Source organism: Oculina patagonica, chromosome 4, assembly GCF_052425735.1.
Source record: "Oculina patagonica isolate OP01 chromosome 4, crgOcupat, whole genome shotgun sequence".
Classification (NCBI taxonomy): Eukaryota; Metazoa; Cnidaria; class Anthozoa; order Scleractinia; family Oculinidae; genus Oculina; species Oculina patagonica.
Window position 1 is genome coordinate 28,460,355 of NC_135761.1, and position 15,287 is coordinate 28,475,641.

Below are 15,287 nucleotides of genomic sequence, written 5' to 3' on the forward strand. Positions count from 1 at the left end.
AGAACGGGAACGTCAGTTGACGACGGCGCGCGCATTAAAAGTGCCCATATATGGGTAGTGCGCGCATAAAAACACCCATACATGGGTGTTTTTAATGCGCGCGCCGTCGTCAACTGACGTTCCCGTTCTCTGACTGAAGCCAGGAGATGACTGACATTTTAGGCTACCTTGAGGCGACATCGACAAATGGCAGCGCTTAATATAAGTTAATAGGAATTTATCGTCAAAACCTTTCGAGAACTTTGAATTGTTGGCCGTCGAAAAAAGACCAAACAATGGTACATAATAAAGCTACAGATTGAGTGTGAACATAATTTATTGAAGCTATTTTTAATTTTAATCTGGTTAATAAAACATTAAACTTTGATGGTACCAATAAAGATCTCTTTTCTGCAAATTGCCTTTGCCTTATTCTGAAGTAATACGATCTAGTAATTCAGATAAACTTGCCGACACAGCATTCTGTACTCGTCGATAACAAAGTTAGTATAACCCACTAGGTCAGCGCCTGCATCAATAAGCCATGCGCAACAGTCAAAGTTTCCAGTTGTGACAGCGGCGTGCAGAACGGGCCAACCAGATTCGTCTAAAGCGTTGACGTCATTACCTTCCTCGACCAATAGCTTAACGTGTTCTAAATCTCCCTGTGCGGCTGCGCGATGAAGGCAGGAAGAAGATTCTGCAAATTCAAGTTTTCGGATTTGAGAATAAGATTCGCTAACCATTTTGTTAAATATTTCTAAATTATGTTCGTAATCATTTGGTTGGTGTTTTAATTCTGTTGCGTCTTGTGTCAAGCTCGCTTCGTCATGGTCAACAGATTGATCCTCGAGGGGACCTTTTCTTTGTTCCGATACATTTAAGTTATTATCAGGTGCTGAGCATTCTATTGTTCCATTTAATGGGTCTTTACAAACACAATTTGCATCATTTTCTGTACCTCCGTGATCACAGCTTGAAAGTATTTCGCAGTTTTCATTCTCGTTCGGCTCCTCAGGAATTTTTTCCATTTTGAAAGACGAAGGTATTGAAAAGCCGCGCGGCCTGGAAACTATTGGCGGATCATGGACATAACTTGAGTTTGAAATCTGTGACTCAAGTTCATCACAGTCTGAACTTGCGTCACTGTTCCATTCTTCAATTTCTACTTTTTCTTCTTCTAAAGGGCTCTGTATACTCTCACAGTGAATTTGACTTTCAGATTTCTCATCGCCAACAGTGTCATAGAATTTTCTCTCTGCAATCACTATCTCAGGAATGTTTCTTTTTTCTTCCAGAATTTTCGCAACAGGCGCAAAGTTTAAACTGTGTTCTCCTTCCAGAACATTGGGGAGGGATTTTGATCTTCCTCTAGCGACAACATTGCGATCTTTATCATCAATCTGCGAGAAAAAGTTATCTATAGCCTTGTTTAAATCCTCCCGAATGTCAGAAATTTGTCTGTGTTGCACTCCTTGTCCACGTAAAGGAAATGATCTCGCCCTCTCTAACTGTTCTTTTTGTTTAATACTTCCTTTACCGCGAAGCTGTTTTTGTTCGTTACTAATTATAACTGTCCTTTCCTTTTGGTCAGAATCGCTACTTTGAGCCTGTGGCTGAATCTCCGTGATTTCGGCATCGGATAAAAGTTCGCGCTCCGGAAAACTTTCGTAAATAAATGGTAGAGATTTCGTTCTTTTTGCCTTTGCTTTGATGTCATGCAAGCTGTCGTGACTTTGTAAACTTCTTTGTTTAGCGTGTTTTGTTAAACTCAATGACATATTAGCTTTTTCTTCTTCATCCCAAAATAAGGGTAAAGATTTTGAGCGAGTTTTGCGAGATTTTCTTTTCTGTCGTGATTGTTCATTGCTTTTCTCGATATGCTCCAACGGTTGGCGGAAAGAATATTCGCCGTCCGGGCAATTAGCGACAGAATTAGAATATTCGTCTTTCAAAGGATATCTGACTTCGCCAACAAATCGTGAGCTTGTCAAAGGAAGTGATTGACTTCTTTGCGTTTTAGTTTTCATAGTTTTCTGTAGCGCTGAATCCACTTTGAAATCGCTATCGAAATTGCTATTTTCACTGACTGAAGGTTCCGTGGAAAGGTTACTTTGTTCTAAATAGCAGGGCAAAGATCTTCGTCTCCTTCCCAAGTCTGAGAAAATTTCCTCCTTGTCTTGCTCGCTACGCTTGAATTTAATCATTGACAGTTTATCGAAGTCAGTAATTAGACTACTAGGCTTGTCCAAATTTGTAGAATCCACGGTGGACGATTTTGCCACGTCTGTCATTTGACCATGAGAACTTTTCTCATTGTCCTCATGTTGTAACCTCGCTGGCAGAGATAACCTCCGTCGAAGTAAATTCTTTTCCCGATAAAATTCTGCGCTGGTTATTTGCTCTCGGTTCAGCGCTCCACAGCCAATCTCGTTAGCTTTGTTGTAACCGTCGTTTATTTCTTTCTGTGAGTCTTCTTCGGGAATCACTGAAGGCAGAGATTTACATCGTTTGCGCCTAACGGGAACTGGCGGCAGTGACTCGGCCATATCACGAACTTGTTCCGATGAAGTTTTTATTTCTGTTGAAGTAGGGTCTGAATTGTCGACTGTATTCCTGTCGATCGCACCAGTAGTAAAAGCTCTCGGTCTGGTATCCTCGCTCTCTTCATTTTCTTGTTCATAAAGCGGCGATTGGATTTGTGTGCTTTCCATGACCGCCTTTGAGTGTCTTCTCTTATGTTTTCGTATCAGTCCCCCACTTGAGAGTCTTACCTTTGGCCGAGTAATGTTTCTTAGCGATCTAGTTTCAGGAAATCTTGAATAGCCATCTCTGGTTCTTCTTTCAACTCCAAAATCCTCCTCGCGATCCAATATTTTTTCAATCTGCGATAAAATTGGAACACTTTGTGAGCGATTTCTCTGGGAGCCTTCCATTTTCCGCCGTACTAAGTTGCTTTCAAAACACTTATGAGTTAAACAAATCGAGGCGGTAAGTGGCAGTTGTGACAAAAATTGTGTATTTTAAGCTATTATTTCAGCGCTTTGTTATCCCGCCTACAGCGCAAACGTGGCTTGATATTCTAGCGTTACACGCATGGTAAGTGAAGCGTTTCACCGCACTACCTGCTCAGGTCAGACTTTTCTTTGTCTGTTAAGAGATGTTAAGAGGATTTCATGAAAGGCTTTTTATCTAGAAGCTTGTAGAAGGATTAAGGATAATAAAAAGCCTAAAAGGTCGTACAATTCGTCATTTGCGCGTGTGAAAAGAATGGTCGCTACAGTCGTCACAAATGCCTCATAAATTTCAATTAATGTAAAGAAAGAAAAATACGAGATAACTCTAGCAGATACTCCAATAAACGCGCAATTCAAAGCCTTCTTTCACCGTTTCAATTTTTTTTACGAAATAAACTTAAAATTTAAAAGAAAAAATAATAATTCACCTACCAGCTAGTCTTTTGCACTTTCATTTTGGCGAAACTGGTGGTGTGTTCAATATAATATTCGATATTCAAATCCCAGACCTCTGAAATTAGGGATGTAAATTTCCTAATTAAACGAGTGAAATATCGCTTTGTCATTGGTAGATTTCAAATGATCGCAGCTGTTGTACACTTCTCCGTCGCTTTCAATTTTGTACATCACCTAGGTAACCGGCTCCCAGCAACCAGATAAGGAGAATATATTTATTTTTTTTGCTATACTTTTTTCTGCAGCAGTGTTTCGTGCCAAATGGAATGAAAACTAAACTTTGCGTATGTACGTCTAGACAAAGCCCTTGAAATTGTTTTTGGATCTTGAGAAGCTAAAAAAAGTTTCACGTGACAAAGAACATAATTGCTCTTTTGACGGAGATAAAAATATTTTTTGAATTAAAGAAAATGATTCTTGAAGTTATCTGCACGAGTTTGTCATTATGTTTTGCCGATTGCTAGCATTGATAAGTCAAATACCGGAAATCGCCAAAAATAAACTTATTGGACTTACATTCATTGAAAGGGGTTTTTATAGATGTCAAGGGGGTTCTCAGAAGGCAGTCAATCTCGTTCTCAGGGGCCACGATCTTTCAGTCGTCACTAAGAATGTTCTGTCATTGCTAAAGCTCAGGGTTAAAATGGCGTCGAAAAATGTAGTTTGGTGTACGTGAGTTCGAGCCCGAGATTTCAAAGCGAATAGCCAACAAGGCGCAGCCGAGTTGCCTGTCCCTTACAGAAAACGAGGGCGAGTAGTTTTATTGTTTTAGTAGAAACAAGGACTGCAGTCCAGATCTTACAATTGTATGTATTTTTAAGCGAGAAGTCAAGAATAATTGCCCCTTTTAAGAGCAACTTGCCCGCGAATAGAAAGCAATGGGAGAACCAATCAAATTCGCGGATTTCCAATAGAACACAGCTGAGTTTCGACTAAACAAATTAAAACACAGTGTTTTGATCATTAGAACATTTATTAAGTGTTAAAATCCCTTTCCATGACATGTAGAAACCTCTGTAGAGTCTTTCTATACATCAACGCCAGATACACGATGCGAGATAAAGCAAGAAACCCAACGACTTCCCGATACTATACCATACCACTGGATAGTCGGATAGCTTTGCGCAAGCTTTCGCATTCTGGCAAGCAAGGAAAAGAAAGCAAACAGCGAAATTCACGCCAGATAATAATTTTATATTGATTATTCTAAAATCTCGACTCACGTTTGCCCAGGGCAAAGAATGAAATAAAATAAAATACATTTATTGTGACTTCTCAGTGGTAGGGTAGTGTATCTGTTTCAGGCTACATCAATTATTCTCTCAGGACCAGCTTATGGCGTTAAGATTTGTCTTTTCGTTTGAGGTGACCTAATTACTGTTTTTAAAATCAGTTATATAAGAGTATATGAGCGATTGAAGATGAAATTATAAGATTGGGGAAAAATTGACAAAGTATTTCTTTTTCAGTAGAATGTAATTGTTAATTAACTACTGTAACTTGTAAAGTAAATATTGTCGTGTCACAATGTCAACTGCATTTTTAACACAAGTAATGTGTGTTTTCGATGGTGAAACTCCTTTTCCAGATCTGTTGATTAGGATCTAAAACTAGCCGTTAAAACAACTCTGAGAGCCACTCTCCTTTACAGAATAAATTTACCGATAATGATTCCAAATATCAAAGCTAGGACTAGATAAGCAACTGCCATTGGTGGCAAATTCGCACTGCCGGGTTGTGTGGGGACTGGGGACACAACAGGTGAAGACGCCTGCGCTGCTGGGGAAGACAGCTGGGCAACATTCTTCCTGAGCCGCACGGTCTCCTCCTGTAATACAAACACACACCATTATGATGCACATTTCACTGCTGATAAACAAATATTAACAAGAGAAAGGTGTATGACCAGAGGAAGTGCAAGTGATGAACGAAATGACAAGAAGCTTAAAAGGAACAAGGAGATGAAGGAGGGAGAAGTCTGATAAGACAGACGCCTCTGATTGGGTTATGAAGGAAGCAGCCCGTACAGTAATGTCCAATTTATTAGAGATATGGTTTTCTTGCCGGCTGAGTCTGTGAAAGAGGTAGGAAACGAAGTTCTCTCACTGAATGGGGTATTTTAGCACAATCAGTAAGAAGAGATTGTAATGTATGTTTCTAAATAAAATTTTAATTGCAAAAAAAAAAAAAATAATAATAATAATAAAAAAAAACACTGAATGGGGTCATGTGATTCAGTTTTTTGTTCTCGTCAATATAAAAGTGCAATTCCATTGCTGTGCGGTTGACAAAAAGCATTTGGTGCGAGAGAAATTAACAAAATTGTGTCATTACAGCCCATATGGCAAGAAACTGACCACTTGACAAGCCAAGCAAGAGTGGTTCAGAAGATTGCATTTGGCTCAACAGGAAAAATACAATTGGATGAACGCAAGAGTTGATCATGTGGGACAACGAAAATCACCACACAGTACTCTAAAGAAGCAAACGGAATTTGGGTGTTGGAATGCACTGAGAAGCACTTTATATCAAAATGTTGTTATGTAGCATTAAATTTTGCATATTGTCTATGTCAAATGATACATACCATTAAAACAGTATTTTCGTTTTTCAGTTTTTCTAATTCCTCTCTTCTTTCATCAGATCCCTGTTTGCAATCGACAACACATTAAAGTCACAAAATGAAAGCTGCACAATTTGACACAAACTGCAAATCTCTTCATATAAGACTTAATAATTTAATTCCCTAAGTTTACAATACAGCGATCTTTTGGAATTGAAAGCACTTTTTAATATAGATGCACAACAAGTGTACAGCAATGAAATACATTTTCTTTTAAGTTAGTTCATTTTCAACAAAAAAAACTTAACTATAAGTTCTACAGAATGTTTTGTAGTGAGGGGTCCTTGAATCATAAAATTTCTCTTTGCATAAGAGCAATGCACATGTGCATGTATTGCGAATATTTTTATGACAAAAGAAGCCAAACTAAATAGAAACTTTTCTGTACGAAGATGAGTGACAAGTCAGTGACAAAGACAGATGAGTTGTTGAGATGTGCAAAGCTGAGGTAATCATAACAGAGAACCAATCGTTTAATAAAGCTAAAGAATTATTTGAACCATTCACAAGGAATCACAGAATGACTGCTGTTAGTGTAAGTAGTATAAATCAGTCTATATTATGACATCACTTTACAACCTCACTGACAGCTTTCTATAAGCTAGTCTTGAAAAAGCTGTCTGGTTCTGCACAATCATGTGCCACTTAACATTTATTGTAAATTCATATACATTTTCCCCAAATCATGCTAACACAAAAGGTAGTGTGACCAACTGAGTTTATAGATCAGACTGTGTACATGACAATAATGACCTGGAAAAATACTTTTACGAACTTATTAGCTTATAGTGGTTTTCAGTGATATGCGAACTCTGACATTCAAAATCCAACAAATAATAATATTATTGTGTTTTTTGCTGCCGTCAATCATAATTATGGTGACAGCCAATGAACCATAAAAAACAGAAAAAAACAAAATGGATCAAAATCTACCAAACACAACTGACAGACATGACCTTTTGACCTGGTTGAAGTGAACTTCTGTTTCCCTAGAGGTCTGCTCCCTCATTGACGGCAGCAAAATGCGTAAAACCATTGGTTGAGGATTTAATTTCAGAGTTTGCATATCACTGAAACCTGCAATAAATGACTAAGCTCTACAGGGAAATATTTGGGTGTTAATGCACAATAATATTGGTCTTCACTGAATAAGATACAGGCTGGACAAAAAAACATGTATTGGTCCAATTTAATTGAACTTTTGGCATAATTTGACTACTCCATGTATGTTCCTTTTCTGTACAACCTGAGCAGAGTTTTTCCTGTACAACTCTCTCAACAGATGTCTACTATTTGATATTTAATGTACAATAATCACTACATGTTACCTGCAATGATCTTGTTGACGTTGCGACTTCCACTCCTTGATCAGGATAAGAGCTATTTCGACTATGAGTGGAGCTTGTCTTGATAATACCACTGGGTGGTGTACTCTCTGCTGCTACAGCTTCAGTCTTGGAAGTCTTAGCGACAGGAGGCTGTTCTTTGTTCAAAGGCTCATTTTCCTGTTGGGGAAAAATTCATCACCAATTTAGTGAACACAATGATATAAAGTAAAACCATGCTGTAAAAATTTTTTATTACTGGGAAAACAAAGGCAAACAATACATGTAAGCTATAGCATGTGCAATAGCCAGGCAGGCATAGGGCATAGGCTTTAATAAAGTGGCTTATCACTTGGCTTTCTACTGGAGAAATTGTTCCACCCAAAAGACGTCACAACAGCAAACAAAACTTTTAACCCAGTATGTCCTGGTGGTCATTGCTACAAAAGAGCATCAAAAGAATAAGAGAGTATATTAACCACAGAACTTACATTTGCACCCACATTCTCCACTTGTTTGGCTTCAACATCTTCCACATAATCAAACACACATTTCAGCTTGGAGTCCATAAATGCACTCGAGTCAGCCTCTTTCCACTGTTGTGATTAAAAAATGAAATACTGTTAAATACAGAAAAGTTGTTAATGACCCAAAAAATTCCGTTTATTCTTTCTTTTGCTCATATAGACGAAGATAAAGTCATTAGAGGTTTCAAAAAACTTTCCTAAACTTGAAATTTGCTATTGATACAATTACCTCTTAACTGGATTTTGTTATACAATTCAGAGACTAATTGCACTCATAATTTCAAATAGAAAACACTTGTTTGCCGATTACTCCCCGGATAGTACTCCCCTCAGTACAGTTACATTTGTACTCTGTATTACTATTTACCATACAGGGCTGTCACTAATTTTTCAAGTAGGTGGGGAAATGAAAAATGTAGCCGGGGGACAAGATTTTTCTAGTGTTGGCTGTTGATAGGGGGAGGGGGGGGGGGATGAAAAATTGTTCCCAATGTGAATTGTCAATTTTTACACCACGTAACCTACTACTTTCTCTTTCTCTACGGATTGACAAGACCTGACATTTTTAAGTTTTTTTTCTTTTGGGATGACGGCCGACTGTGACTAGGTGTGAAGAAAAGAGAAGGAGGAAGAGGGAGAGGAAAGTACCACAGAAAAAAACATGGCGTCGGGAACGTGTTGAAAATTTTTTTGCTTGCTTTTCTTGAACCGAAACCGCTGCTTTGAGAAATCACACGACCAAACTGTCTGCACCTATGTAGAATACGTGGACAAGCCTTTTCGGACAGAGCTGGAACGCATATATAAGCCCTTAGACTGATCTGTGTTTAGATGTGAAGGCGTAGCTGAAAAATACGGGCAGGAGGACACACAGCATATTGCAATTTCATTACTGATTGCCGACTTTTTTTTGTGGAAAGTGTTCATAGTTCAACTATGGCAAGTCCACGTCATGTGCAATTCTTTCACGCATCACCCCATGAGAGAAGAGAAATGCTAAAGCCGAAACTGTTTTTTCTCATTCATTCTACCTTGAAGCAGAGCCAGAAGAAAGAAAGATCCAGTTTTCTTCTTTTTTAAATCACTGTCTTTCCCGCGCTCAAAGGGATCATTCACTTTACGCGTTTTCAATCACAGTCTCTATGAATGTAAATGCTCAATGAAATTTTACTATACTACTGTTTTTTTATTTACAATTTTATCGTTTGATGTATTTTTCACTTTCCAATGTTTTCGTTTTGTATCAAAGTAGCCGGGAAATCCCCGGCCCCCGGCCCTTAGTGACAGCCCTGACCATAAGATTTGTGGAAAAGATCTAGAGATGCATTTGAGAAATGATATTTTAAACCGAGTCTACTATTGCCACTTCACATAGTTTTTTTATTAAAGTTTTTTAAATCAATTTTTGACATCTTTCTGATTAATTCAGTTACAAATGGCCAATTAAGTGCAAGAAGCAAGTTAAACAGAGCTGGCAGTTGTTGAAGAGCAATATATTTCACATTTCTAGCACTTTTATTGGCCAAAATTATCAAAAATTAATCAAAACTTTGCGTAGTGCACTGGTAGGGTTTGCAGCTCTATAATTCTTGCAGTGTAACGTGTTTAGCCATCACCTACCAATGTTTCATGGTCAGCTTCTCCTTCTGGTGCAAACATTGTCTGGACCATGAATTTGTGTTTGCTTTTTTCCTTTGGATCATACTCAAATGGCTGCAACATCACTACAGATTTACAAAACAATATTTCAGCAATCTGAACAAGTTATAAAGGAAACACGTTCATTGGTGATAAAATCCCAACTTTTTGAAATGAAAACAAGCCCAATCCAGGCCGCAGTTGTTCAAAGGGTGGATAACGCTATCCACTGGACTATCTGGTGGATAGTGGAGTATTTTATATGATATCCACTGGATAGCGATTTATCCAGTGGATAGCGTTATCCACCCTTTGAACAACTGGGCCGAGAAGATACACTGACCTACAATATGCCCTTGAAAACAGACCATAGAACAAAAATAAGGTTTACTTTTTGAATAACCATAGTTATTCGGTTATAAGGCGCACTCGGTTATAAGACGCACCCCAAACTTGGCAACTTTGTTTTCAAACTGAAAATTCTCCGAAAACACTCGGTTATAAGACGCACTATGAGTTGGTGAGTTGAAAAGATGCGGTGATCAATTAAAGGTCAGTTCTTCTTACAGAATTTGAATGTCTAAAAGTTGTTCATACTCCTTGGTACAATCTTCGAGTAAAAAGGTAACATTTCCTGCTAAAAAATATGTAAATCCACTTGAGCTAAACATCTTTCCATCGTTCATGCTAGGAACTTAGCTGCTTAGTAACCTGGCAGATGTGTAGTTACCAGTGACCACTGAGTTTGTAGCTTGGTTACCAAGTTCTCAAGCATGCTTCGTATTGCTTCGTGCTTTGTTTATCGAGTGGAATTTGAAAGATTCTCAAGCTTTTTTGGTGTTTTCCTCGTCTTTTTAAAGTCATTTTCCACTTTCCACGCTTAGAAAGGTTTGTTTTAAATGAGTATGCTTGATTTTCTTTGTCAATTTCAACAAAATGCTGGCATATACAGCTGTTTTCGCGATAATAAACTTCAGTCATTTTTTTTTTTGCCACTAACTTCAGTCATAGACTTTGCTTTAAACTTGTTGTTTCTTATATCCTACTGTAAGAGTCAACAACCAAGTGTTTTCATTTTTCTTATTTCAACTGTAAGTTCCGGTAAATTGGCGGTCATAAGATTTTGTTGGGCCAAAATACTCGGCTAAAAGACGCACCCCAATTTTGGCATAAACTTCCCACAGAAAAACAGATTTTTCTCGAAAAAACCATGCGCCTTATAACCGAATAACTATGGTATGTGGTTTAAAAAGGTGGCTGCTACTGGTAATTTAAAATTTTTGCAGCAATTTAACCACTGAGTTTCTTAGTAAAATACCTGGGTTATTTATTTATATTTTACTTCTGTAGATCCAGCCTTAATTTGGCCCAGGGTTTACTGTGCAAGGAAATATTCTAGGAACGTTATTTTAAGAAAATTCACAGGAGAAAAATTTTGAAAGCCAAAGTTATTTAAAGAAAAGTATGAAGCTAAACTAGAGGATGCAGGATGTAGTAGGGGGGTGGATATTTTTTGGGAAAGAAAAAACACATTAAAGAGGGTCGGAAGGGGGTTTTCTGTGAAGGGCGAACGGCTATTTTTAATTGGCGTGAATCTTGAAAGAAAGAATTTATTTCCTGTGATACGTGAAGGAAAGTACCACCATGATTCGTGAAATAACTAATTTTTTTTCGAGATTCGTGAACAAGGTGTATAATTAGCCCATATTCGTGAAATATTCAATGTACATAGTAGTAACACATGTCAGTCAAGTCAATTGCAAGAATTGCAAGTAACAAAGTGTTACCAGTTCTTTTTGTGTAGACTATGGCATTCAGTTAAAAAAAAAGAATATTTCATGTGCATGCCATAATTCAATATGTTCGACACATCTGTTGAACAAGTATATTGAACAAGTATACCAGGGTGGTTCATTTAATATTGAAAGCAAGGACATCCAGTTGGCAAATTAGTTGCAAAAATGTCAGGTTCATATAAATGTTGCTCCTCAAATAAATGCTAAGACCTCCAACTAAATGGCCATTTGCACCCTGAATTTATTTAAACCTGGCATTTATCCACATCCCAGCATTAAATTCAGCAGCTGGTTTTGATACATTGTAATGTTGCTTAATATCCAAACTTTAGTTAAGGTGGCTCCATAGGGTTTTGAGATATTACGGCGCGCGCACAAGTGATACTCATCAAGAGATCATTTTCGCGTTATTTTTTAAACTACAATGGGCGTCAAAAGTCCTTGAGGCAGTTGGATGAAATTGATACTAATTTAAAATTCCCGTTTTTTCACCTTTAATCTGCTGCCGCTTCTGAACCACCCCCCCCTTTCAATGTTGTACTCAAACGAGGCAAGTTTTGCAGATAACAAATACAACATTGTTTCGGGGGGAGGGGGTTATATTGAAGGGGTGAGGGGTAAAATTTGTCCAAGGTACTTAAAAAGTGCCAACTGTCTCAACACTTTTGGCACTCATTGTAGTTAAATAAAAGCTGCCGAAATATTAAAAACAAGGACTAAAATATGTTGTGCATTATTCTTTTTTTAAAATAACGGCCTTTGTTTTTGAGCTACATCTACTCAAAAAGTCCTATTTTTTGGTGTTTTTATGGCTTTGATCTTAAATTTCTTTAATTTTCTTCGGTGAAAATTTTTGAAATTCTCCCAACGCTTTGAATCTGATGAGAAATAACTTTTAAAAACAAAAAAAGTAGGGGTTGTCCAGGTCATTTTTGCATTTTTGGTTATTTTGTGTTTTTTGTGGCTTACAAATTTTTTAAAAAAAACGGCAAAAAGGGCAGTTAAAAAGGTATCACATCTATGCCAAATTTTAAGAAATTTCACCGAAGGAAACTCTAGTAAATACAAGGGGAAAATTTCTATTTTCGCCCGAATAACAATTACGTCATCAGAATAGAAATTGTCCAAGATCGCTATTTGAGCATGCGCAAACTTTCGAACCATACGAGTTGATGTGTAAAGATGAGCTTTCCCCATTGTTGTCGGTTTTTGTGCGAATATCTGTTAACCCACAGGTTAGTTAGAGACATACCTTAATCCTTTATGTAGCACAATCTCTGAAATTCTGCTCGAAGTATCTCACAATCGCGGAGACTATTCTTTTCTCTTTTGCTTTCGATCGTACGAACTTCACAAAAGCGGCCAGAAGCACCGCGGACGTTTTAAACACCCTTTTAGGGTGTTGTAAACTCTTTTATCTGCTCAACACAGGAAATCACGGGTGTTGTTTCATTGGCAGGAAGCAAGTCTCGCGTTTTCTCGCCGAAAATTTCACGCTCGCGTGAAGCCGCCATGTTTGTTTTGATTTGTCGGCATTTCAAGCTCGCCCTTTCGTACCCATTCTTCGCGCGGTCAAGAAACCCTATGGAGCCACCTCAACATGTAAACATCGAATTTGGTGATGCTTGATTTCTCAATTGCACTTTTATAAATAAATAAAGAGCACAAATGCTACCAAACAGTTGAATACAAAGGAAAAACCCACATAACTGAAGGTGGGGAATTATGTTACAAATTGTCACACACTAAAAATTATGAATAAAAAAAAACACTAGCAATTAAAGACATGAGGGATGTACTAGTTTGTAGTTATAGTCTTTCGTGTAAAATGCAATGACTGGGTGAATTCAAAGGTTTTCGTGACTACAATAAATACGAAAAAATGTTAAGGGGTACTTCAAATATTTTAAATGAAAATGTAGGTACATAATTGTGTTTCCGTGAGGCAAACAACATGTGATAATTTGTATTTTATAATTAAAATCATCATTGAACTTTTAGAATAGACATTGATTAGCATTTAAGCAGATATGTGTTACGACAGATCTCGTGACAAAATTTAAGGCACACTTAAATTTTGTCGGGTTTCACAACATTACCGAAGCTAGGCACATACACATTACTCTACGCCCAAACATACACCTGACTCGACTGATAAAATATGTATATCGACTTCATGAGGTTGAATGTAAAATTGTAGTTCAACTTACCGGCCACTTCAACTTCCCCATGAGGCTCGACAAATCCACTGTTCGGACGAACGCAGTATCGCTTTGGAGCCGTTGTTTTTACTTTGAAACATACCTTCTTTTCCGTGGGGTTCGTGAGTTTAAGACTTGCTGTGACGACTGTTGTAAAATTTCCTATAATAAGCCAGGTGAATGTATAGAAGCTTAAATATCTGATAAGGTGTACTTGATTCAAGTCTGAAACGACTTATACAACAATATGTAACGACAACAGAAACAAGAATTACCCCGAAAGCGTAACTCTGTAGCTGGTTCAAGCTTCAGCACTTGTTCTGATTTTGCCATTTATAATCATGGACCGCAGAGGCGAGGAAAGTCGTAAAAATCCACGGAGATTTTTCAACAAAATACTTCCCAAACCCCAAACAATATGGCAGCCAACTCAAACGATGACGAAATGTTTTCTTCAGTGAGCATGTGTGAACGCGTGAACCTGCTGACCGAAAAGGCGCGCCTGCTTTGAATGACTTACGACTTACTCGGCCCCAGGGTTTTTCAGGTTTTACATACATACAAACATACAGGCAGCCAGAGGCTGATGTGGACCTACAATACATTAATCTAACTAAAATAGTTATTATAAAAATTGTAAAAAGTATAAAGTTAGAAACGATCTAATTAAAATTGTAAGGGGTATAAATATAAATATAATACTGAAATTGAAAAGCAGAGACCGATACAACGTAGAATGAGAGAATTAGTTTTGTACTATATTTCGGCTGGCCAAACCAGCCTTCTTCAGGTACAATGGAGTTTATGGAGTTTGGCCAGCCGAAATATAGTACAAAACTAATTCTCTCATTCTACGTTGTATCGGTCTCTGCTTTTCAATTTCAGTTTTCTATGTGTCAAACCGATTAGATCACTCAGTTGATCCAACGTATACCGGTAGGAGATCGTACACGGTTTGTTTGCTTGCTTGAACTTTTAATAAATATAATAAATATAATTAACAGATATAATTGACGGATATAATAAAAACTACTTTATTAAAAATATGTGTAATCTTGATTTTTATTTGCGATCATGCAAGCTTCCTTCAGAAAGCTTATGTCAGGGTCGTAACCAAGTATATTTTTTCATCGCTGATCCCAAATTTTAGCTCTAAATTTTGATTCCTGATCCCCAAAATGTGGCAACATTTGATCCCTGATTCCATTCTGATCCCATCTGATTGGCCGATCCGTATCCCATGACTTGTGACCCGGGATCCGGGGTCCATGATCCCGATCCCGAGCCTGTGATCCCGATCCCAAGGCTGTGATCCCTGATCCCATATACCTGGTTACGACCCTGTTATGTAGAAGGCTCTCGGAGCGCGCGCTTAGTCTTCGCTGAATTTTATCAATCAAACCTTCAATAAATCAACTCTAGCTATATTTTGTGTTTAATAGATCGGTCAGTGGGTTATGCTAACACAATTAGACGGCTCGCTCTCGGTTTCTACCGGCTTTTGATAGTTGACTCGGGGCTTCGCCCCTCGCCAACTATCAGCCGATAGAAACCTCGAGCTCGCCGTCTAATTGTTAATTAGCATAACCACACTGACCTACTATTGGTAATCGCGCAATCTGATTGGCTACACAGGTGCCTACTATCGATCCGTAGAAGGCTCTCGGAGCGCGCGCGTAGTCTTCGCTGAATTGTATCAATCAAAACCTTCAATAAATCAATTCT

At 38.0% G+C, this 15,287-nt stretch overlaps 2 protein-coding genes across 5 annotated transcripts; both read right to left on the reverse strand.

Annotated features, from left to right (window-relative positions):
• Window positions 1–298: 298 nt before the first annotated feature.
• Window positions 299–3,503, reverse strand: LOC144650042 (uncharacterized). 3 transcript variants are annotated; one of them, XM_078509685.1, is made up of 2 exons: window positions 3,429–3,503; window positions 299–2,864 (listed from the first exon to the last, which is right to left on the reverse strand). In XM_078509685.1, the coding sequence occupies exon 2, from the start codon at window positions 2,691–2,693 to the stop codon at window positions 429–431; it is 2,265 nt and encodes a 754-aa protein (XP_078365811.1). In that variant the 5' UTR covers window positions 2,694–2,864; window positions 3,429–3,503; the 3' UTR covers window positions 299–428. The 3 variants fall into 3 exon arrangements, with proteins under 3 accessions (XP_078365811.1, XP_078365813.1, XP_078365810.1); XM_078509687.1 differs by lacking the exon at window positions 3,429–3,503 and having other exon boundaries at window positions 299–679; window positions 941–3,342; XM_078509684.1 differs by lacking the exon at window positions 3,429–3,503 and having other exon boundaries at window positions 299–3,330.
• A 903-nt stretch (window positions 3,504–4,406) lies between these two features.
• Window positions 4,407–14,015, reverse strand: LOC144650090 (vesicle-associated membrane protein-associated protein A-like). Of its 2 annotated transcripts, XM_078509751.1 has the most exons (7): window positions 13,838–14,015; window positions 13,572–13,724; window positions 9,548–9,651; window positions 7,892–7,996; window positions 7,404–7,580; window positions 6,040–6,099; window positions 4,407–5,280 (listed from the first exon to the last, which is right to left on the reverse strand). In XM_078509751.1, the coding sequence occupies exons 1-7, from the start codon at window positions 13,893–13,895 to the stop codon at window positions 5,098–5,100; spliced, it is 840 nt and encodes a 279-aa protein (XP_078365877.1). In that variant the 5' UTR covers window positions 13,896–14,015; the 3' UTR covers window positions 4,407–5,097. The 2 variants fall into 2 exon arrangements, with proteins under 2 accessions (XP_078365877.1, XP_078365878.1); XM_078509752.1 differs by lacking the exon at window positions 6,040–6,099.
• Between the last annotated feature and the right edge of the window lie 1,272 nt (window positions 14,016–15,287).